Source organism: Miniopterus schreibersii (genome assembly GCF_964146895.1).
Source record: "Miniopterus schreibersii genome assembly, chromosome: X".
NCBI classification, from domain to species: domain Eukaryota; kingdom Metazoa; phylum Chordata; class Mammalia; order Chiroptera; family Miniopteridae; genus Miniopterus; species Miniopterus schreibersii.
This window is the reverse complement of record NC_138104.1, coordinates 47926994-47952131: the sequence shown is the minus strand read 5'-3', so window position 1 is coordinate 47952131 and position 25138 is coordinate 47926994. Positions and strand designations below refer to the sequence as shown.

The 25138-nt window shown below is 35.4% G+C and overlaps 1 protein-coding gene across 2 annotated transcripts in view; it reads right to left on the bottom strand.

Annotated features, from left to right (window-relative positions):
• Nucleotides 1-24906, bottom strand: part of BRWD3 (bromodomain and WD repeat domain containing 3) — a 130018-nt gene extending 105112 nt beyond the window's left edge. For both annotated transcript variants that reach the window (XM_081124964.1, XM_081124965.1), the window contains exons 1-6: nucleotides 24656-24906; nucleotides 24472-24530; nucleotides 24245-24274; nucleotides 23781-23840; nucleotides 11225-11375; nucleotides 8796-8894 (exon numbers count right to left, since the gene is read on the bottom strand). In XM_081124964.1, coding sequence (XP_080981090.1) covers nucleotides 8796-8894; nucleotides 11225-11375; nucleotides 23781-23840; nucleotides 24245-24274; nucleotides 24472-24530; nucleotides 24656-24686 — 430 coding nt within the window. In that variant the 5' untranslated portion in view covers nucleotides 24687-24906. The remainder of the gene's footprint in view (nucleotides 1-8795; nucleotides 8895-11224; nucleotides 11376-23780; nucleotides 23841-24244; nucleotides 24275-24471; nucleotides 24531-24655) is intronic.
• Nucleotides 24907-25138: the final 232 nt, after the last annotated feature.

Genomic DNA, 25138 nt, shown 5'->3' with positions numbered 1-25138 from the left:
AAAGACACTTTCCTCCTTCCTCTTATCCAGAGGCCTTCCAAGGTTCCTCAGGAGTGTACTCCCTCCTATGAGTCAATAAATCTGATTTTGTCAGACTACAGGCTTGTTGCTGGTGGTCTCTGGTTGATGAGGCTTTAACAAGGAAACCTATTTTAAATTGCCCTACAGATCCAGCAGTTTAGTACTGACGAAAGCCCCCCACCCCCTCCCAAAAAAACCAACTTCTGAGCCTAAACCATAAAATCACTAAACACAAGATACTTTCACTGCTAAGAAAGATGAATAACTGACAGAATTCTACTTAATATATCACAGGAAACATCTGATCAATGATGCTAAAAGATATAGTATTTAACCAATGCCAGGTAACTACCATATTTGCTGGGAGAAAGAGTGTATCATGAACTTGGCATCAAGCTCCAGATAAAACCAGAAGTGTCCAAATTGGTGATGTTATCTGATTTTTAATAAAAATGAGTCGCATAACTCTTGAGCAATTTTATCTGTCACCTATAATCTAATCATATGCTATACATAGTGTTCATGAAATCCCTGTGATTTTCTAACTTTTAATTTTTAAACTTTAATATAGCTTATATAAAAATAGAATTGTTCCAATTCTTCTGTAAATGGCACTGAAAGATAAAATGAATAGTTTTAACCATAGGTCAAGTTAACTTTATATTCGTAGAGGCCATTAAGCAACCCAGAGAACTTAAAGGCACCTCATTACCAATAAAATGCTTTGGAGAATAGCAGGTCTAGCTATTTTAAAGAATAACCTCAACACAACTTTATTAGACCAGCCTTATAAAGGGAATGAAGGACAAAGGACATTACTAAAATCATGTTCCAATATGATGCCTATAGGACCAATATGAAATGTTTTAAAATCCACTAAACAACTTCAAAACAATAAAGTGAAGTTTTCAACTTCTAAGAACCAGTAGCTAAACCCCTGCTTCAAAGATAAACTTTGGAATGTGGGTAGGATAAAGAATGAGGCAGGAAGAGGGGTGCTTTCAGCATAAGTTTAAGATTGAATCGAAAAACAGTACCAGGCTCAGCCAATAACTGCTAACAAAATAACAGCCTTAAGGCTTTATATACACAAGGCAGAAAAGACTATCAGGCTTCTTACACCACACCCATCATCATCAATGTCATCATCAAATACAAAGTTTTTCAGAAAACAAGCTGTATTTAAAGAGGGCTAAAAGAATCTTGGATTAGTCTTTTCTCTTTTATAAAAAAGACACTTCATCAACACTTAGTTATATTTTTTTAATTTTAATCAGAAAATACAATAATAGCATATATACAACCTTCTGATTGGTTAAAATGCAGTTATCCTAAAAGTAGAGGGCAATAATAGACTAAGAAAATACTATGTCAAGAACACTGGAAGTGACTAATGAAATTCAGTGCCAATTTTAGATTTACAATGATCAGTAGTGTTTTCTGTGTCAAGCTTGGTTCAGGGTCCCCCCCTAAAAGTTCTAACTAAATGAATTAATATAAAGTCTTGAAAGAAACCAGCAAGAGCAGAAATGAATTTTAATAAAACCTAAAAACTGTAGTAAAAACCTAAGACAACAGAATTATTTATTTCATGGATTTGATGCCACTATGGATCTAATTATATCTCTGAAACCGTAACTACACAGAATAATTGCTTTACAGTCTATAAGGCTGATACCATTCCTACCTCATAACACCCATCCACAGTACAATTTAAGTAACAGTATTAAGTCCTACAGGCTATTGATATTCATGATTGAATGTCTTTTTGCTAAGATAATATTAAATGAGATATGGCAAAAAACAAACAAACAAAAAACACACAGTATTTCTAATTCCGTTCAGCCTTTCAGGAAAGTTCACTTAACATAATTTCAGAGTAAGTATCCTAAATCTTTATTTTCCTATCTTCTTCCAAAGCATTTAACCTGATTTGATTATTATACACAGACATTTTAGATTGCCTTTTCTTCCAACTAAACAAATCTGGAGTTGTTTTGCAGCTTCCCTTTGTAAACTGTAAATATAAACTTCTATTTCTATAAGATACAGAGTAAAATGTATACAACAAATATTAAAATATTATTTTAGAATACTTTGGTGTATGTTGAAATCAAAGGCTAAAGAAATGATCAAGAATAATGAGGAACGGGAAAATAATGTTCATAACAGGATTAAACAGAAATTCATTATAAAATCTGTTTTCTTTCAAATCGATAAACTAAAATTATGAAGCCTAATATTAATTAAATATTGACTTCAGAAATGGATACAAAGGGCTAGAAATGCATGAGCTATAGAAAACCATATAAATGCCTTTAAAAGGGATGCTTCTGTTTCCATGTGGCAGCAATTATAGCACTTCCATTCATTTAATATTTAGTGACCTCTCACAATGTAGCACATACAAAAGATTCTGAGTTTATATTCCAGTTCTAATTACTTGCAGGTGTGACAAGAATCCCTTCTTCCTCTACAAATACATAAAAGTAATGACTTTAGATGCAACTTGTTTTCATGAACAATTATGTGAATACAAAAAGGAGGAAGGTGGTAAGTAAAGGGAAGCCGGCAGTACAAAGTAAGCCTTGGAAAAACCTGTGACCCATGGGCAAAAGATAAGAACTACATAAAATCAGAGAGGGAGGATGACAAATATTCCTGGCAAAAAGAGTCACCTCAACCAAATAAAAAGTTTAAATTAGATTACTTTCTTTCAGTTTGCATTTGCATGTTAACAAGAGACAGGTTTACCAACTTCAAGTGAATTCTGGATTTAAGTGTGACATAACCATATGATGGCCAATAAGTCAAGAGCCAATCAATGTTAAATGGAAGTTTATGGCAACATATAAGTATTAATTTGGCTACAGAGGTAATGCAAGCCTCCTGAGCTGAATACAGTGTAAATTATAGGCGTACAATGTAAATTACAGGATGCTGCTATATGCCAAATATACTGAAGATAAAGGAAAAAAGCTTTAAAAACAGTCTTATTATATCATGTCCTTGACTCAGTTTAGAAAAATAAGCATGGTCAATTGTTCCTTGGGTACAATGTCAGTCCTAAACTAAAATGAATAAACCATTGTGCTGCCATTCCTTTGGACAATTATTTAGAATTAGGATACTTCTATCAGGATGGATAATAACTATAATACTAGTTCTTGCAAATATTCATTTTAAACAGACATGAAACAATTTTAAAATTACTTCTGTACTAACAAACTAGCTGAGAAGAGTTGTGCTTGTGTGAAATTTTATTTTCAAGTTTTAGTGTAACTACTACAAAGTTTCCATAACAAATACTAATAATACGTAAAGGGATAAAGAAATAATACTTAGTGATTATAGTGCAAGATCTCAAACAATACTACAAATATTAATTACATATGCTCCAGGATTTCTTTGAGTGGCATTAAACATTAATACTGTTTTGAATTTAGTTCATTTTCTTCCTCTGATTTAATTTTGGCACAATGCAAAACCAATTTGATCAGTTAAGCATACAGCTAATGAAATGGCATGACTGGAGCTTAGACCTGTAATAATGTTAATAGGCATCTTTGCTCTTGCCCTACAGGAATATGGAAATTCAACCCTGAAAAACTTAAGTACACATATGTTGAAAGTACTACAGTAGTTAGTCTGGAGGATGGAATTGGAATTAACTCTAAAATTCCATCTCCAAGCTCCCTCACCTCCATTTCACTGAATTACTAAAAAACACTGTTAACTACACAAAGGATGGGAACATTTGAAAAAATGGTCTAATATATTGGAAAGTCCAGACAAGGTCAGAATTACATTGGTTTTGACCAAAGACAATTGTAAAACTTTCAGTGGAAGTAAGTGGCACAATGTGATCTTTAAAGTGAGTTAGAGAATCAAAATAGAAAAATCTAAATGTAGTTTCTAAGTACAAAAATTAGAAACAGTCAAAGTTAAATTTGTAAAATGAATCATTAGTCAATAGATTATTACCAAATTATACACCTATCCAGAGAACTGCTTACTGGTTACCATATTGTTCTAGATCTGCACTGTCCAATACAGTAACCATTAGTCATATGTGGTTATTGCATACCAAATTGCTCAAACTTCCAAAAATTAAAAATTTGGTTCTTCAGATACAATAGCCACATGTGGCTAAAGGTTACTGTTTTGGATGTCATATCATAGGATAGAACATCTCCATTACCGCAAAGTTCTACTGGGTAGCACTATTCTACATAAAATACAGTTAAAATGAGCCTCAAGAAATAACTGGTATAATTCCAAATATACTGGATAAAATAAATGAGACATATCTATTTATGTTTTACAAGATCAGTGCAAAGTAGGAATAGAAGAAAACATCCTCAAACTGATGAAGGACATCTATGATCATACTGAATGGTGAAAAATTGTCTGTTTTTCCCCTATGATCAGGAATAAGGCAAAGGTGTCCAGTCTCACCACTTCAAATCACCACTGTACTTGAGGGACTAGCACTTCAATAGTACAAGTACACTTGAAACCTATATAGTCTTATTATCCAATGTCACCCAAATAAATTTAATAAAAAGGAAAAATTTAGGCCCAGTCACTGATCCACCACTGAGGATCAACTACCTCCCTTTGAGCCCCCCTTGCTTGACATTCCCTGCTGCAGCCTTCTGCAGGCCATTTCTGCACAGGAAAAGAAATTGTATGTATGTCCACTATTCGGAACCTCCACTCTTTTGACCACTTTGCTGATGCCAGAAAGGGTGATGATCTGTTTCCTGCTGGCACTGAGGATTACGTATATCCATATAAGAATTCAACAGAAAAAGGGCAGGAAGACCCTTACTACTGTACATAAGACAAGCAGTATAATTTATGCCAGTCACATACTTCTCTGAGCTTTGAGTTTTTCTGCTGTAAATAACAGTTTATAATCCAGCTTCCCAAATCAGTGCCCAGAAAACTTTCAGAATGTTACAGGTATTCTTGGAAAAGGGTTTCCACATCAGATTAGGAAATGCTCCTCATAAGGTGATTGGCAATGCCATATTAGCATATGAAAGGCTCTGAGCAGACGTGTATATACACACATTTATTCCATATTTTTTAAATTGTCTCCTACATTTACTTGACCAAGGAACTCTTTTCCCAAGAAGTAGTGTGGTGCTGAGCCGGCGTGGCTCAGAGGTTGAGCATCAACCTATGATCCAGGAGATCGAGGTTCGATTCCCAGTCAGAGCACATGCCCGGTTTCGGGCTCATTCCCCAGCAGGGGGCGTGCAGGAGGCAGCCAATCAATGACTCCCTTCCTCTCTGAAATCAATAAAAATATATTTTTTTAAAAAAGAGAAGTAGTGCTGTTAAAGTTCTTTCAAGTTCTAAGATTCTTTGATAAACTTTCAAGATTTAGCTTCATGATTAAGTTTTATTTACATTGGAAAATCATAAGACTGACTGATTTTAAAGTAGCTGTGGAAAACTGTACCCTACAATGAGAAAACTGCCTCAAATCAAAATTTGAAAAGATTTCATATTTATCTTGCTCACTTTCTTAGTCAACGCCACTGAGTTTTCATCACGTTCTGCATGCTAATTATCCTAAACTTAAGAATCTTGGTTAATAAACATTAGTCCCCCCTTATCTGCAGTTTTGCTTTCTGTGGTTTTAGTTACCTGCAGTCAACCATGGTCTGAAAATATTGAAAATTCCAGAAATAAACAATTCATAAGTCTAAAATTTACTGATGTTTGAGTGGCATGATAAAATCTCTCGCCATCCTGCCCCATCCTGCCAGGGACATGAATCATCACTTTGTCCAGTGTATCCACACTGTATACAGTCCCCTGCCCCTTAGCCATTTAGTAGCTGTCTAGGTTATCAGATTGACTGTCCTGGTACACAGTGCTTGTGTTTAAATAAAGTAACACTTATTTTACTTAATAATGGTCCCAAAACACAAGAGTGGTGATGCTAGCAATTCACATATACCAAAGAGAAACCATAAAGTGCTTCCTTTAATTGAAAAGCTATGTACGTATAGGAAAGAACACAGTACATATATATGTACATATATTTATGTATATATACACACACACACACACACTGTGCAATACTATCTACAGTTTCAGGCATTTACTGGGGTCTTGGAATGTATCCCCCATGGGATACATGAAAATACAACTTAACTGAATTATCTCTATTATAATAGCTCTTTCCCCAAATAACATGGTAGAGTTAAGAATGTGAAAGCATCAATACCAGGGACACTAAAATTCCTTAGCAATTACTCTAAGAGTAACAAAGTGACCTAAGTCAGAATGTAAAATGTTTACTCTCTAGATAAAGGGTTAATATCCAAAATATATAAGGAACTCATACAACTTAGCAAAAAGAAGACAAACAATCCAATTATAAAATGGGCAAAGGACCTAAATAGATACTTCTTCAAAGAGGACATACAAATGGCTAAGAAACATATGAAAAAATGCTCAAAGTTGCTAATCATCAGAGAGATGCAAATTAAAAGAACAATGAGACATCACTTCACAACTGTCAGAATGGCTACTATCAACAAATCAACAACAAGTGCTGTCCAGGGTGTGGAGAAAAGGGCACCCTAGTACACTGCTGGTGGGAATGCAGACTGGGGAAGCCACTATGGAAAGCAGTATGGAGCTTCCTCAAAAGATTAAAAATTGACCTGCCATTTGACTCAGTGATCCCACTTGTAGGAATATATCCTAAGGAACCCAAAACACCAATAACAAAGAACTTATGCACCCCTATGTTTATAGCAGCACAATTTACAATAGCTAAGATCTGGAAACAGCCCAAGTGCCCATTAGTAGATGAGTGGATAAAAAAGCTGTGGCACATTATACCATGGAATACTATGCAGCTGTAAAAAAAGAAGGATCTTTTATCCTTTGGCACAGCATGGAGGGAACTGGAGAGTATTATGCTAAGTGAAATAAGCCAGTCAGAGAAAGACAAGTACCACATGATCTCACTTATATGTGGAATCTAATAAACAAAAGAAACTGAAGAACAAAATGGATCCAGAGATACAGAAACATGGAACATACTGAGGGATCTCAGAGGGAAGGCGGGGAGGAGGGAATGGGTGGGGAGAAATTAAATAAAGAACTTATATGTTTATAAGCATAACCCATGCATACAGACATTGGTATGGAGAAAGCCTGGAGGTGGGATGGATGCGGGGTGGAGGGGATCAATGAAAAGAAAAAAAAAAAAAAGAAAAGATTGTGAAAATCATGCACTATATAACAGTTCATATATCAGGTAATACGGAACTAAACATTTGCTCTCATAACATTACACATATATGAGCTTCAAATAAAAGCGGAAAGATGAATATAAGAAAACTGTGGGGCAAATAAAGCATATTTTTCTGCTCAAAAAAAAATGCTTACTCTCAAAATCAGCATAAGTTTGAATGTATATGAGTAGTTAAAAGAATTTTTAAAAAGGGAAGGAAAGAAACAATAAAGAAACATTGAAAGTCTAATACTCTAAAGCAGGGGTAGGGAACGTCCCAGCTGGCAAAATCATTTGGTCTGGCGCTACCAAGGCAACTGCAGGCCGGACTCGAAATACAATAAATCTAGGAGCTTTTTTCATAACTAATTTTTAAGTTAATAATTCTGTATGGCCCTCAAATGATGTTATAAATATCCAAATGGCCCTCGGCAGAAAAAAGGTTCCCCACCTCTCCTCTAAAGGCTGCTCTTCACCTCACATGTGACCAGTGAAGGAAATATAAAGCATCACAAAATAGGTTGATAATGTGGCTAAAAATATAACTTTGCAACATAAATAAATGCATGAATAATAAAATTATTCCAATTAAATTTAATAAATTAATTATGAATAAATATTTAAGGAAAAGTAAAAACTAGAAAACACTGGAGGGTAAAAAAAACTACCCCTGAAGATGAAAAACAAAAAAAGTTCAATTAGACCCAACCCAGTAGTCTACTTTTCCCAGTAATATCCAGGCTATGATAAAGTATTGTTAGCAATATACATCAAAGTATCCAATTTACTTTAATAAACCTTAAAGAATTTTTATCAATGATATGTCTAAATATATTTTAAAATTATCTCTAGCCTAAATTTATTTAATCTCTTAGGGTAAATAAGTTTTATAAGCTAGTATTCCTTTAAAAAAGTATTCTTATTTTTCAACTTGAATTTAAGGAATATTCTATAGGCACTGTATAAAATAATTTTTTAAAGAGTGAGAAAATAGGGAGAAAGTGACAGTTACTCATCCAGCTGCTTGATTTCGCACACTGTTTAAGACTTAACTTTATTATAAATGGCTCTCTAGCTAGATCTCCTTGGGAACCACTACTAATATTTTTTTATAATAGTCACCAGAGAAAACTCTGAAATATTCTAAATAGGACATGTGAATTTCGGGAAACTTTTGTTTCCTTCTGAAAGCTATATTTACATAGATCCCTGTAAAATCTTTGAGCTCAGCACATAGATATGTAAATAGACATCCATACGGTTAAAAACACCTGTAGTATATAAAAATGCTTCAGGAGGGAGGGAGGGAACAGGAGGTCACCTTTTACAAAACTATGATTAAGTTTGCTTTACTTTTAAAAATCTGGACCCATCATGAAACACCTCAAGAATGTAAGCAGTCTGTTTATACTTCAAATTTAGTTCTCGTTCCTATTATTGGCTTTATAATGAGCTCCGGAAAGAACAAATCAAGAATATGTTTATAACTCACATGGATGTTACTCACCCACATTTGGAGGTTTCACATAATTTACAGGTAGTTCTGGAGGTCTGCCTCTATGTAGAGCTGCAAAAGCAGACCCATTCCATAGTGTACTCTTACAGTCTATACAAAAAGATTCAAATGTTAGTCAAGGAGTAGAACAGTGTTTTGTTTTTTAGTTCTTTAAGTGTACCTCTGAGGCAAATGTCTCATTTCAACTTCAATTATTAAAATACATTTTTCATGGGGGGGCGGGTACAGGGTGGAGGGGGTCAATGGGGAAAAAGGGAAACATCTGTAATACTTTCAACAATAAAGATAAATTTTTAAAAATACATTTTTTACGAAAGCCACAATGAAAATAAATTGCATATATTTAAACATGTTATAAACCACATTACATCATGACTGGTAAACACCAATACCTTAATACATCATCAGGATATTTTATTTGTGTTGACCTTGAACTAAAGTTTTTATTATACTTATATTTGAATCTCATGTAAATGTCATGGATTAATAAGGATTTAAGTTTACATTGGTCCTTCCTGACCTTTAGGCATATACATATCTACTCATAATAAACTATATAAGCAAGGAAATAACTACATACATGTATGCCAGATAAAATTTATAAACATTTATTCTCAGTGCATGCTCATGTTATGCAGTGTTTTCCAGTTGTGCCGTAACAGGTAACACTGCATATTAGATGATAATTGACTATAAATAGTTGTGTTGTCTGCCTTTTATGTTTATGTCAGAAGATTCAAGCACATATGAAATACTCCTAATCCACTTTGAAACAAAAATATTCTACTACTCTCTTAAAAGCTCCCAAATTAACTTTATTGAAGAATTTCCTTAAATTATAAAATAAGATACTTAAGTACTGGTATCATTTATGCAACTATTTATATTTGTAAATTAGGATTTTTAAAAACATTATGCTAATAAAAAAAAAACAGAAATAAATTGGTTGCTAGACCTGAAGTATTTATTACACTAAGAGGTATCCTAACACCTAATTTCATATTTCTATGTTCATAAAATACTATTTTATATATTTTATATATTAGGGTTCCATGTAAAAATTTGGGAAGAAGCTGTACAAGGCTGAAAAACAGTAGAGGAGAGAAACTGTTATTTAACAGTTACTGATGGGTTGAGATTTTTATTTGAGTATGTTTTTTAAGTATATTACAATTTGTCAATTTTTTATACCTCAATAAAGCTGAGGAGTAAAAACCCTTCAACCCTCCAGCACTTTTGTGATATTTAAACAATGAATAGCCCTGGCTGGGTAGCTCAGTTGGTTAGAGTACAGTCCCGATATGCCAAAGTTGTGGGTTTGATCTTGGGTCAGGGCACATAAAAGAATCAACCAATGAATACATACATAACTGGAACAACAAATCAATTTCTCTATCTCTCTTTCCACTTCCTCTCTCTTTCTAAAAATCAGTAAGAGTAATGTATTTGAAGTATGTATTTATCAACTCTCAGAAAATAAAAACTGTTAATAAATAAACAATAGAACAATGGACCTACAGAAAGGAACTGCTAAAATTCAAAAAGAATTTAAAAAATTGCCCTGGCTAGTGTAGTTCAGTTGGTTGCACATCATTCCGTGCACCAAAGGTTGCCAGTTCGATTCCTGGTCAGAGTAAATGCCCAGGTTGCAGGCTCAATCCCCATAGGGGGCGTGCAGGAGGCAGTGGATCGATGTTTTCCTCAGTATTTCTCTCTCTCTATCCCTTCTTCTCTCTAAAAATCAATTTAAAAATCTTTAGAAAATAATAACTTAAAAGTAAATATTTTCAAATTATAATTTTACATATCATAATTTTCATTTACTTGTTATAAAATATTCTACGTGATTAGGATGATATCAAGACTCATAAAGATTAAGAACATTAAAATGTAATTTATACTGTACTAATCAGAGCAGCAATCTTTTGAGATCTCTATTCCACAGGACTACAGAGATTTTATATCTTTTACCTCTGATATTCATTGTTTTACAAAAAAGGGCTCCTTTCAGGCCTCTAAAAATTTACTTGTACACTAAGAAAATAAAAACAAGATTGGCAAAATAAAATAAAAACTGGAAAAGTTTAGTATTTAGAAAAACATGGGAACATATACTTAACATAAAAATACAGTGGTACCTCAGTTTTTTAATGTACTCCGTTCCAGAAGCCCAATGGAGCTCTAAAACGTCAGAAAACCGAGGGATCAACAGCCAACAGCTAGGCCTCAGGATCTTGCCCTCAGCCTCAGCGGAAGCCAGGGGGCATGTTCAACTTCCCAGGCATGTTCCAAAACCGAAGCATTTACTTCCGGGTTTACAGTGTTCGTAAACCAAAATGTTCATCAACGGAGCCGTTCGAAAACCAAGGTACCACTGTATGCTGCTCTCTACTCATTCCTCGAAAAATGGAAAATCTTACCTTTGGCATCCCGTAACAGAGACTGCCGACCAACACCGAGCAATGTCTGTACCCCAGGAACACTCTGAGGGATCTCCTTATCTAGTAAGGGACCAATCCGCTCACAAATTTTAAGGAGGTAGTCTGGAGGAATGTGTGCATTGGCTGCCACCTAAAAAAGCATAAATAAAACACAGGAAAACAAATTTGTTTTAAAAACATTAATCTACTCCATTACCAAACTGTTCCATCATGAAGCAAAGTACAATTTTAACTATTTTAAATATTTAACATGTCAACCAAATTTAAGAAACAGCTACAAAACTTTAAATACTAAAACACATTTAGCCCGGCCGGGCGTGCCTCAGCGGTTGAGCGTAAACCTAGGATCCAGGCGATCGGGGTTCGATCCAGGCGGTCAGGGTACATGCCCGGGTTGAGGGCTCAATCGATGACTCTCTCATCATTGGTGTTTCTATCTCTCTCTCTCCCTCTCCTTTCCTCTCTCTGAAATCAATAAAGATATATTTAAAATAAAAAGAAACACATTTAAATAATATTACATTTAAAGGACATGACACTCTTTCTTTTATATGCCTTGATTAAATAATTTGCTTAGCTGTTAATCTTATGAAATAAGTGCTACAAAACGGCAAAAGTGAACATGCCTAAAATCAAAGAATTACAAAGACGGGTACTTGATTTCTTCAGTAGTAATGAACTGACCAAGAATCAGAGAATCTAGATTCTATTTAAATGATAAGAATGCAAACAAAAGGTATTACACACAAAACTCTTACCTTAATCTCTTTACAAGTAACTGGACACACTTGTTTAATAAAGCAGAGCTGTTTTTCCTAAAAAAGCTAACTAGTTTCCAAAAGAGCATGAAATTAATGATTTTATAAATACTATGCTCTAAACGACTAAGTTGTGTACTCAAAATTCATTGCAACATAAACATTTTTTATTTATTTATTTTTAAAATATATCTTTATTGATTTCAGAGAGAGGAAGGAAGAGGGAGAAAGAGATAGAAACATCAATGATGAGAGAGTCATTGATCAGCTGCCTCCTGCACACCACCCACTGGGGATCAAGCCCACAACCCGGGTATGTGCGCCAACCAGGAACCGAACCACGATCTCCTGGATCCTAGGTTGATGCTCAAGTGCTGAGCCACACCCGACCGGGCTCATCATTTTTTAAAACACACAATAAATTTCTGAAGATGGTTAACATATGTAGATAGGGATGAGACAGTAAAACACAACTGTTTTTCATTTTTTATCTAAGCTAATGTTCAAGTCCCTGATATGTTTCATAAATACCTAATTATTAAAAAAGTAAAGAGAGAAAACTAGAATATTAAAAATCCTTAGATAAAACGAGCATCTACGTTCTCTTGATATAAGGTCCTGAAACCTACTTCTGGCCACAATGCCAATTTTTGTAAGTGCTACAGTTTTATATATATATGTATATATGTATGTATATATATGTAGAGCAAGGAATATAAATATAAATAAAAATATACATGTCTACCATCACATAGTACACACATCGATATATTACCACAACACAAAAAAATAATTTTGTAAATAGTCCCTAATGATCACCATGAGGCAAGAGATTATGTATGTTCTATCAATATTCGCTTGCTGAATCAATAAATGAATAAAAACCAAAGTAAAGTCTACAAAAGTAAGCAATACCATATGAATTCATAAAAGAAAAACCTTAGGCTCTTATATCAGGGTGCCTTTTTCTTTCCTTAGGAAACAAGTCAAAGATCTATGATCCAACATGTATGCAGAATTCTTGGAATGATTGATTCTATTGTGATTTAAAAAAATTACTTCCTGACAATTATCTTTCTAAGTACATTCAAAAACCAATTTTAATCTACCAAAATAACTGGGGCTTGGGCAACTGTCGCAATGCTCAAGACGAATGGCAATTTCACCCGATTATTTTAAATTTGCATCTACAAAGTTTAGCTTCTGGATTGGGACAAAGGATCAAGCAAATTAATTTCTCACATCTCGTTTTGTTTTCCAAGCAAATAACTATATAGAACTATCAGTAAAATATACAGGTAATAAAACAAAGGCAGCTGATGATTCAATCTAAAAACCATTTCTTGTTATCTACAGACACTGATATCCTAAAACCTGTTTGTAATTCATTCCCTCAACATTAGGGCATTTTCTAAATGTGCCTACATGCAAACATAGTTAGTGCCCCTAATATATATATTATATATATGTATATATGTTTTATATGTATACATATATACACACATACACACACATCAGAAAAAAAGCCTTAAGATATTGAATATTAACATGTATAATAGCTTATGTCTTTGCCCCCACCCAATACTGTTTTGGATAAACTGAGCTTCTGATATCAGCAATTATTTTTTCACCAAGTAACTGTTACGCAGTTTGGGGCAAAAGTAGGTTTACAGTTGCGAGTATGTGAAACACAGAGTTTATTTTTGTATTATTATTTATTAATTATTGTATTATTTTCCATACTAACAACTGTAAACTTATTTTGCCCCATCCTATATCAGGGCTTTACATAGGATGGTAGTTTTTTGTTTTTTCTTGTTTTTAAACATATCTTTATTGATTTCAGAAAGAGGAAAGGAGGGTGGGAGAGAGAAAGAGAGAAACATCAATGATGAGAGAGTCATTGATCGGCTGCCTAGCCCGCAACCCGGGCATGTGCCCTGACTGGGAATCAAACCCTGATCGCCTGGATCCTAGGTCGATGCTCAACCCCTGAGCCACGCCCGGCCGGGCAGGATAGTAGTTGATGTCTCTAATGGCATTTTATTTTTTATAAATTTTCTTTTTCTTTATGCCATTACCAACTCAAGTTATTCACATTACAAAAATCTAACTAACTATTCTAGAAATTACAATATATCTAGCAATATGTAATCCAGAAAATGGGAGTTCTCTGGTAGGAATTTTTAGAATTATCTCTTATTAAAAAAAAAATCTGTCAGAATTATATCAAACTGACATCTTAAGGCCTGACTACTTCATTTTACAGAAACAATGGTATTCAATTTACTGTTAATTATATAAAATTTTTATTAATTCCTCAGTAATAATTTAAAAACATATAAACATTAGTTAAGGAACTAAAGGCTTTTCTACTCCCAAATTCTCCCCCTTGAAGGTTTGTATTATAAACCATTAAATAAATTTCACAGGTTTGATTTTCACCCTATATAATAGAAAACTGCTCAGTTTCTAAGTGGTCCCATTCAAAAGTGCATTCCTGTAAAATCAATAAAAAATTTGATTATAAAACAGTACTAGAGAAACAGATTCTATAAACACAATGGCAATAACAATACTTTTTATTTTGAACCTGTTAGCTTCTCGTTTAAAAAAAATATATTAGCAAGTTTCCAAACTATATCAGCACAGTTCTTGCAATAATAGTTTCTTCTGAATCAAACTTTAGGACTTATAAGTGGTAGTTAACATTAACTTTAATCCAGTTGTTTTAATTAAAACTATAATGTTTTGAAGGTGATCTTTTTAAGCATAAGAACTCTTAACTACCCTCATTAGAATTATGTAGGAATATAATGTAATATAAAATATAATATTAAAATATGGACTAAAATATTCTATGAAATCTGTGGCTTAATATTTTAAGCAACTCTTTTGCATTAAAGCTCAAATATTCCAATTTCGGTTATTTAACCACATTTCTCTCTCTGGACTATAATGGCCAACAAGTAATACAACAAGCACTTTAAGATCTGCAGAAGAAAAAAATCTCTAAAAACAAAATTCAAGAATATAATACAAACTTCTGTATTATTCTGTAAAGTTACAGAATCTTTGACTTGGAAGTATCCTTATACATAATCAAGCCAACTCCACATCCTCGAGTACGAAAAAGAGATCCAGAGAAGTGAAGTCCAATGGTCATAATGAGTGGACAGGACTCTGGTCTCCCTGCCTGCTGCTCTTTCTATTACTGTCCTATTAAAGCAGTTGAAAAATTATGAAGTAACACAAAGACTGTTAAAAAGTAAAACTATAAATTTCAATAAACTGAAAGAAATTAAATGAAGCCAAATTATAAACCTTCTAGACAGAAGATTACCTGACCTAAAGAGCAAATCTAGCAATTGAATTACCACCCTTCAGAATCATTATGACAACTGAGAGGACCAGAGAGCTCACTGAGATGATCCTACTCATCATACTTAAGAGGAATCCAGCTGGGCACTGAATAAAATGCAAATGGTACCTACCTAATATCTGGAGGCTAGCCCAGCACCAAAAGCTGCATTTGAAATACTAATTTTCAGTTGGTAATGATATTTTACATTGGCTTTTAGAAATAATAGGATTAAGATCAGTAACTCTAAAAAACAAGACAGAACTGTTTGTGTGTTTTATTTTCTAAGATCATAACTACACAGGTAAAATGAATCAAATTGGGACCATATGCTGAAGAAATAAAATGCAACATTTATTTGAGATTGTAATTTGGTGGGAGTGGTGGGAATAGAAGACATGTAAAAAGTCACATGCTCTTTTTACATCTAGGGACAGAAAACAAAGCAATTTTGAAAAATACAGCAAGGTTTTAAATACATCAATAAAAGTACATTAGCATGTCACTTTGAAGTCTGAGAACCTGGATTATTCAGGTTCTAAAATGTACTAGCCTTTATCCTTCTGGCAGTGTCGTACAATAGGAATGACTTAGTGAATTATTCCAGCATCCCCATTTCCTACTTATGTGACCTGTAAGGTTACTCAGTCTCTGAGCCTGACCTTCCTCATCCGTAAAACAGGGAGTAATGATAACCACCTCACATGATTTGGTAAAGACACAAACAGAATCATTTACCCATGAACTCATTTATTCAGTCATTTAAAGTATAGGGATGCAATGGAAAGATGATTAAACTGCTGCCCTAAAGGAACACACAGTCCCATGGGGGAAACAAACTAGCAAATAAGAAAAAATCAATGCTACAAGTGCCCAGAAGTTAGCACAGAGAGCAAGGAAGCAAAGCAGCACAGTGCTAATTTTGGCCTTGGGGTAGGAAGTAGTTCATGTCTAATTTCACACTTGAAGGCTAAATAAATATCCACAAGACAAAGGGGAAGAGAGGGCATTCCAGGCAGAGAAATGCACCTGCACCCAGTAAACTCACTGAATGGTGACTATCACACACTGTCTACGCAATGTTTTAGATGCTCCTCCACAATGTTAAGTTAAAAAAAAAAGAAAAAATGCAGGGCCCTGACCAGGTAACTCGGTTGGTTAGAGCGTCTTCCCAATATGCCAAGGTTGTGTGTTCAATCCCTGGTCAGGGTACATACAAAAAGCAACCAATGAATGCATAAATAAGTGAAACAACAAATCAATGGGATTTTTCTCTCTCTCACCCTCCCCTTCCTCTCTCTAAAATCAATAAATAAAAGAATAAAAAAAACAAAAGAAACTCCAGCAGCTCTTTCTGTGGAGCATGCCCTCACCTTTCCCCACCCACTTTCCCAGGTGCCTTTCCCTTGCCTCTCTCTCCTAAGCTCCAAGGGCCCTTCTTTTGCCTCTGTAACTTGTTTCCTGAGCCCATTTCTTCTACAGTTCACTTCTACCTCTGTGACTTTCTAAATAAACTTTCTCTGATAGTTTGAATCTTGCCTCTGAATTCTTTCTTTCTTTTTCTTTTAATTCTCACCTGAGGATATTTTTTCCGTTGCTTTGCAGAGGGAGGGAGGGAGGGAGGGGGAGAGGGGGAGAGGGGGAGAGAGGGCAGTAGAGGGGGGGAGAGAGGGGGGGAGAGAGGGGGGAGACAGAGAGAGGGTGGAAGAGAGAGAGACAGAGAGACAGAGAGACAGAGAGAGAGAGAGAGAGAGATAAAGAGAGATATCTTAGCTAAAACTCAAACACCCAGGTTGCTGAACCAAGGTCCAGTAAAAAAAAAAAAAACCTCTTGCCCAGCGGGCATGGCTCAGAGGTTGAGCATCAACCTAGGATCCAGGAGATTACAGTTCAAATCCCGGTCAGGACACATGCCCAGGTTGCGGGCTGGATCCCCAGTCGGGGGTGTGCAGGAGGTAGCCGGTCAATGATGACTGGCTCATCACTGATGTTTTTCTCTCTCTCTCTCTCCCTCTCCCTTCCTCTCTCTGAAATCAATAAAGATATATATATTAAAAAAAAAACAAAAACCCTCTCTCTAGAGGATCATCTGATTTTGAATAATACTTGTACAAATAAACAAGACTGGAAGAAAACATTTTCTTCTTGATATTTTTCAGTAAAATATAAATATCTGCAATAATCTGATAGTATATCTTTATAATATAAGTGTCGAGTTTTAGTGTTTGAAGGAAGAGAGGGGGGAAATGGGTCAAAAGGGAAATAAAACAGATAGGCCTTGTAGTAATACCACTAGTTAGCATGGTGGGATATAAAGTGTTAAGATTTCATATCACTTTCCTTTGAAAATGCTAATCATTGTCCACAGCATTTCTTTTTATTAGTGTTAAGATATCCTCAGGAATGAGACCACCAGATCCACCCACCTAGGCTCAAATATTCTCTGGGTTACGCTGTCTCAAGAAAGCACACAATATCAAGACAAAGACAAGGGATCAACCCACATTGTAGAAGTTTCTCAGTAAAGAAAGGTCCAATGAAAGAATTCAGTACCAGCTAGCAGACTAGAAAAGCCTTAAATATATATATACTTCTTAAAACAGTTAAGAAAACTGATCAAATAATAACAGAGGGACAGAGAATTATATAAAGCACTATGGTAGATACTAAAGGACATGAAAAAACATATTCAACAATGTAATTTAAAATATAAGAAATTAATTATTAATAATGTATAGAAAATAACAGGATAAAAAGAGATCGATCAGAAGGACTGAGAATCCCTACAAAAAGACAATGAAAAGACATACCTCCTACTTCTTAAAAAAGACTGAATACTAACTACACCAATATCATAATGAATTACTTTTCTGTAATTTGTAAAAATACAAATAACATTAAATATCTTTTGACCTAATGGTAATTTATTGTTTAATACAGGTTCACGTCAAAACACTCATTTGGGGTTCAATTCTGACACTCACTTTTTAAATACTATTTTTAATGGCATGTCTTATATGCCCTTCACCTTATAAAAATATTAGAAAAATTAGATGGTAATAATTACCTAGCTAAAAAAAAAAAAATTCCAGAGTCAGTTCTCCAGATTTCTATGCTAGCAATTCAATCTCTGTCATATTTTTTAAAAAATAGTAACCAATTCATTTGCACAGTGTTTTCAATTAACAAAATGCATTCTTTCATATTTAACTCTTTTGATTCATACAACAACAATGTAAAACAGGCATTGGTTTTTATTTTATAAATAAGGAAACTGAATCCCTGAGAGGTTAAATAACTTTCCCAGGGTTACTCAGCAAGTAAAGCCTATCTTCCAGGCTAAACTTTTGATATTTTCATACTACCCACAAAATGTTATGTGAGAAATGTCAAACAAGGGCATCTCTAAAATATGACAAAAACAAAAATAAAATAAAATGACACAAACACTAACTTGCCTTTAAATTAATTACTATTTCGCTCTTTACCAAAAAATTATATATTAATCAATCAGTAATCAACATCAGTAAAACAACAACAAAAACACGACAAACTATATACTATTTCAAATTTAGCAAAGTGCTTTAAAGACAAAATTTTATAAGGGAACATTCACCCTAACAGCAATTTTCATCACTTTCTTAATACTATCTTACTTTTACTGAGATACCAGTTTTCCTAGGGCTAATGATAAATCTCCAAAAGGATTTTAATCATCCAAAGTATGTTACTAGAGCCCACGTGTGAAAAAAAGCCGAAGATGAATCCATACAAAAGCTAAAGCCAACATATTACAGAAAGCAAGAATGAACATGTGACTCAAGCAAATCAGTAGTGAAGAATACTAGTGTTCAGACATTCATTGCTCTCTGCCATAATACCTATGAGTTAGCATTATATCCTCACTGGGCTTGAGTAGCACATGCATTCTGGTTTCCCAAGATGCATTCTGTTCTTCCTAACTATGGCTGTGTGTCTGTGTCCACAGAGCAGTTAATAAATCACACATGCTTAAATTGCTTCCACACTGAGGGATGCATTAACTATACTATCAACACTCAAAGATACTTTTCTAACAGACAATTTAAGCTATTACTAGTAATTAGAGAAAAAGAGCTGGGTAAGGTAAGAAAAAAATAGATATGTCTGGAACGTAAATGCAGTGCTTTAAAGTAGTTGGTGAGAATCAAATGAGATGTGAAAGCACTTTTAAACTTGAATGTTATATGCAGATACAAGTTCTTATAACGACATATCATCATAGATACATGTATTATTTTTAAAGATAGTGAACATACAATCTTGATAAAACTTTTTCAAGAGCATAAAACTGCTTCAAGTCTTTTGTAGACAAAATGAAGGTAATAGAGCCCTGGCTGGGTAGCTCAGTTGGTTAGAGCGTTGTCCCAATATGCCAAGGTTGCGGGTTTGATCCCAGCTCAGGGCATATACAAGAATCAACCAATGAATGCATAAATAAGTGGAACAACAAATCAGTGGTTTTCTCTCTCTCTCAAATCAGTAAATAAAAAAAGGTAATACGATCAATGTCACTCCAAATGTAAACAGTAATTCGTGCTTTCAATTCGATCGATGAAAATACTGAATAAATGTAAAAATACATACCACAGCTAAAGATAATTATGCCTCTGCTTCAGTATTATATGAGTACCCTTAACATGATTCAAAAATCTTAAAATTGCCTTTGAAAAAGTTTCCAAGTCATCATTTCAATGTATGAAATGTGTATATTAACAAAAATTGCTCATTTAAACACACATGCCCCCCTCATTACTTTGTTCATTGTCCCCAATAAAGCTCCATGGAGGAAGCAATAAAACAGCCAACAATTCAACAGGGTCAACACAAATGAAAAAACATCTGTAATTATTTAAATTATCTACCTTAAGATGAATTGTAAGAATCAAATCTAATTCTATTATGTTGTAAATAAGTCAAGCAGATACAAAGAAAAAGGCACAGATCAAACTTCAGAAACAATCATCACTTCAAAATTCTCCTTCAATCACTACTTAACATTCTGAAAATTAATTTAGAATGTTTTATTTTGAATACCATATTCAGAAACCTTACAGTTCAACACAAAATGACAAATATTTCATGTACAGACATTTTTTTAAAGGCACTTCAGATCTGAATATGTCATACTTGCCTGCCAGTGGCTTTAACAAAAAAGCACCTTCCCTTACATTCCAAATTTTAATTAAAACATTAAATCAGATTTAAAAAATAAAAAGGAGGAATTTCTAGAATATGTAATAGGAAGAGCACTAATCAACTTATTACCTTAACATCCTTCTGGATGTTAAGCAGTACAGACAATTTAAGCAAAAGTATTCACCTGGACAGAAAGGCAGGATTTTTTTCTAATATATAGTATACACATGGATATGCAACCCCAGTTCAGTATTTTGATATCTTTGTTTATAGTTTTTTACCACTTCATTATGCACTTGTATTCCTTCCTTTCTATACCCCAGTATATCTTACATTTGAAGTGTTGTTATATAATTAATATATCAGATTATACTACTTATTAATACTATAAGTACATAAGATTATACTACTTATTAATACTTTACCCTAAATTCCAATCCAAAACATGTAGCTAAATCTAAGATCATACTGTATAAATCCATTGTTCTAATAGCACTTTAAAAAATACCTACCCCAAAGAACATTTGAGATCTTGCTTCCCAGCATATGTCATCAGACTGACTCAAATAAACTCATAAAAATTCTCAAAAAAAAAAAAAAAAAAAAAAAAAAGGGTCTACCCCAAGGAAAAAAATTCCACAATGAAGCCACTCAAAATCAGAGGTCAAATGTGTAATGATTTTAATTAACAATACAACTGCTGAATCTAGAATCAGTCTAACACTGCCCACTCAGTTCTCAGCCACTATACTTCTTTTCCTCCTGTCCAAATTTTCACTCAGCTCTGTCCCCTCTTCCCCTACAAAGAAATCTACAGGTAGAGAGCAGATGTCAGACTTAAAATAGGACCATACTATCAAAATGTAATATCCCTAGAAAAACTGAATCCCAGTGTGGAAAAATAAAAACCTAAATGTAAAATATAAAATTTAAATTAAAAACAAAAAAGACAGACTATCTAAATGTTAGATAATATTCAAACAATAGAAATTCTGTGTATATAAAAATAAAAAATATATAAATATTCAAAAAGTGAAACTCAAGTATATGTAGGGATTAACAATTAAAAAACAAACTGGTTAAAGTTTAAGCTTCACTAACAATGGAAAAAAAGACCTAATTAAATCAACTAAGGACTATTTTCACCAATTAAAGCCTCCAAAAGATGTAAAAAAATATTTAAAAACTCACTTTAAGTACCTAGATGGTGACACTATAAATTAGTACAATCTTCTGAAAAGCAATCTTACAATACATAAAAGAGCTATAAAACTAATGAGACCCTTTGACCTGATAACTTCACTTTAGGAATATAGCTCAGGAAAAGAACTCAAAGAAAAAAGCAGAAAGACTACTTAATTATGCAAAGATATTAGTGAAAAACTGGAAGTAACTCAAGTGCTTTACAAGAAGTTAAGTTCTAATCATAGCAGCTCAAATAAAATGGAATCTTTTCTTACCATTAAAATAACAATGAGCAGTCAAATACAGATAAGCATATGTATAAGTGGTAAGTAAAAAAATATAAAGCATAAAATAGATATTGATTACAATTACTTAAAAATATACGTTTACAATTTAAGAAAAGGAAATGTAGTGGGCTGGGTTTTGTGTGTGTGTGTGTGTGTGTGTGTGTACATATGTGGTTAGGAGACTGTATTTTTAATTATTTTGGTGTTCATTTACTTTGCATTACTGTCAAGTTAATATTTAAACAGCTTTTTCCTTTTAAGTCTTTTCTACTTAAAAAGGTCCACTTAGAGACAAAAGTAAAGGAAAACATTTTAAATATACCTCAGTAAAAAACTCTATCTTCAAAACCACATTAGTAATAAAGTGTTAAAATATATATTGCTAGGCACTGTTGTTTGCGCCTTTTTGGAACAGGACTTAAGTTCAACAAAATGTCTGACTACTAATTAAATAAACTGATAATATACGCAGTTCTTCAAAAATAATTTTTATCCACCTGCAAATTCTTTACCATTAATAGAACAGATGGTGGAGTTTATCCTTATCACATTCCTTATACCATTTTCTGAGATTTGCAAAAAAATAAGAAAAATAGTAGACTTTGTAATAATTAACGTGGCCTCATTATTGTAATTTAATACAAAGAGAAATATCAAATGAACACCAAAGCAATTTAAATATTGTCTTATTACAAGCAATTTTTAAATCATTTTATTTATATTTAGAGTTTACCATACCCTTCCAACTTTTTTAAAACTTTGTCCGATTTTTCTCCATTTGGATTTTATTTCAAAGATGGCTCAATTTTGATTTTAGTAACATCAGCCTTTCCTTTTTTCATTTCCTTCCAATTCACTGTGCCAGTGGCTAATGCAAGGGAACAGCCTCCCCAAAATAAAAAGGATCCCCTTTTTGTGTGTATCAATGCTAAACAGAAGGTACGTTTACACTATGAATTGTATTTGTAGGAGAAACGACGGTCAATCTATTGCCTTTGGCCTTTTACTCAAGTATATTCTATTTTAGAATGTGTCCATTGTTGTCTCCTTGTAAACCCAAAATCGTGTTTCCGTGTTTCATCAATTCTCAAAAAGGTCATAATCCATAATTGTTATTTAATAATGTGCACAAATTCAATTTAATAATGATTTGATGAGCTGTTTTCTAAAATCTGAGATATACGACTATGCTTTTTTTTCAGTACTCGAAATTTTGGAATTGGCTCGCTGCTCCCTATTTTTAATTGTCGTTTTTCTCAATCCGGGTCCATCAACTCCCCTCCAGAGCCCCCTCCTTCATCCCCCACCCCCAAAAAAGACCGAGCCTGGCCTCAGTTCCCGTATTTCAAGCCAGGACCAACCAGAAACCAGTTTTCTTCCACTAATCCGGAACTCCGGGCTGTTACCAATGCTGCCATTGGCCAGCGTCAGTCCCTGGTACGTGCCCCAAGATAACCCCCTGGTTTCTCTCCCTTTTCCCCCTACAATGGGTCTTTCCCGACGTTTGTAACATATTCATAATCCACAGCACAGTATCTCTGACAACCAACTCACATTCTTCAAAGTTTTCGGGTGGAAACAAGCAAGGCCAAGGGGAGGGCAAGATACCCTTTCTCCGACTAGGGAGGGGGGAAGGGGAGTCGTTCGGCTCAACACTGAGCTCCCGAGCCCAGTCGGCTAAGGGGACCCAGAGGCGGGCTGGGGGAACAAGGTGGGGAAGGAGCAGTGAAAGAGTTGGGGTAAGTTGAAATGAAAACTTTACTCACCAGATCCTCAAAGCTTCTTCGATGCTCCTTCCCCTCCCAGTCTAAGCGGCGCGGAATCAGCTGGGGGCCGGAGAAAAAAAGGAGAGGGGAGGCAAACGATAAAGGCCAAGCCCCCGCTCCCAGTCAACCCGAACCAGCCTGGGTCCCGGTCCTTGACCCTTTGGCGTCTTTATTTCTCAAGGCCCTGTAGCTGTGGCCCCAGAGCTAGACCAGTGTGGGTGGAGGAGGCCTACCCGGAGGAAATCCTGAAAAACCGCCTCCCACAGGCATAAAGAGGGGGCCAGATGAGACCCCAGCGCTATCCGCCCCTTTTGAGCGAAAAAGCCGGTTCACCCCTGTGACAACAGCTACGAGTGCCCCGATCCAAGACTCCCACCGGGCCCCAGCCCTTCGCCCCAGACCGGCCCACTCTCCTTCCAGTCTCACCCCAGCCCTCCCCACCTCTTCCTGAAGGGGCTCCGTACCTGATGCTCCTCGAGCTCCTGCACTAGCACCTGAGCAAAAGAGAAATACAGAAATTAGAAGCAGCTTGGGCCATCAACCCATTCCTCCCTTCCCACTTCGAACACAGCCGCTGACGGTAGGAATAGTCAAGGCCGGCCATTCCCTCAGCGGAACCGCGCACTCTGCTGCCTCGACTTCCCCTTTGGGACCATTCCCCACGACTCCCAGACCTCCTTCTCCCTCTCACCTGAGCGGATTTGTTGCAGGGTCCGGACTGCAAGAATCTAGCGATCAGGTAATACAGCTCTAAGAAAGAGGGGAAAAAGAGGTTGAAAGGGAGGCAAAGAAGAGAAATAGAAGCTTTTTCAAAAGAAACTGACATCCGTCGCGCTAAGCCCCCATCCCCTTGGCCCCCAGACACAGCTACCCACCGGCTTCGATCTGGGTAGGTGCCGCCGCCATCCTTTTCACGAGGGGGTTTGGGGGCTTCGATCCGGAGAGGCTAGCGGCGGCGGGTGAGGGCGCTGCCTCTATTGTGGTGAAGCCCCCATGCCCTGGAGTCCCGCCGTTTCCGCCGCACTCCTCGTCCCAGTTTCGGTCTCTCTCGGATTCATCGCATCACGTTTCGACCCATAGATATTCTAGCCCTAGAGCTGAGGAGGCGGAGGAGGAAGGAGAGGGAGCAAGCGAAGAAGAGGGAGGAGTCGAAGTGGCGGACGGGTGGGCGGGGGCAAAGGGGGTGGAGAGATGGGAAGGTAAAAAAACTGAGAGGGGCCTGCATTACTGGTTATTCGCCGCCAGAGGCACTACGGCTGCAGCCAGGCCTCTGATCTCCCAGACGGCCTAGGGTTGCCTAGCTACTGCTCCCGGAAAAGGGGGGAGGTGCTAACTGGGGCAGACGCTCTGGCAGCCTC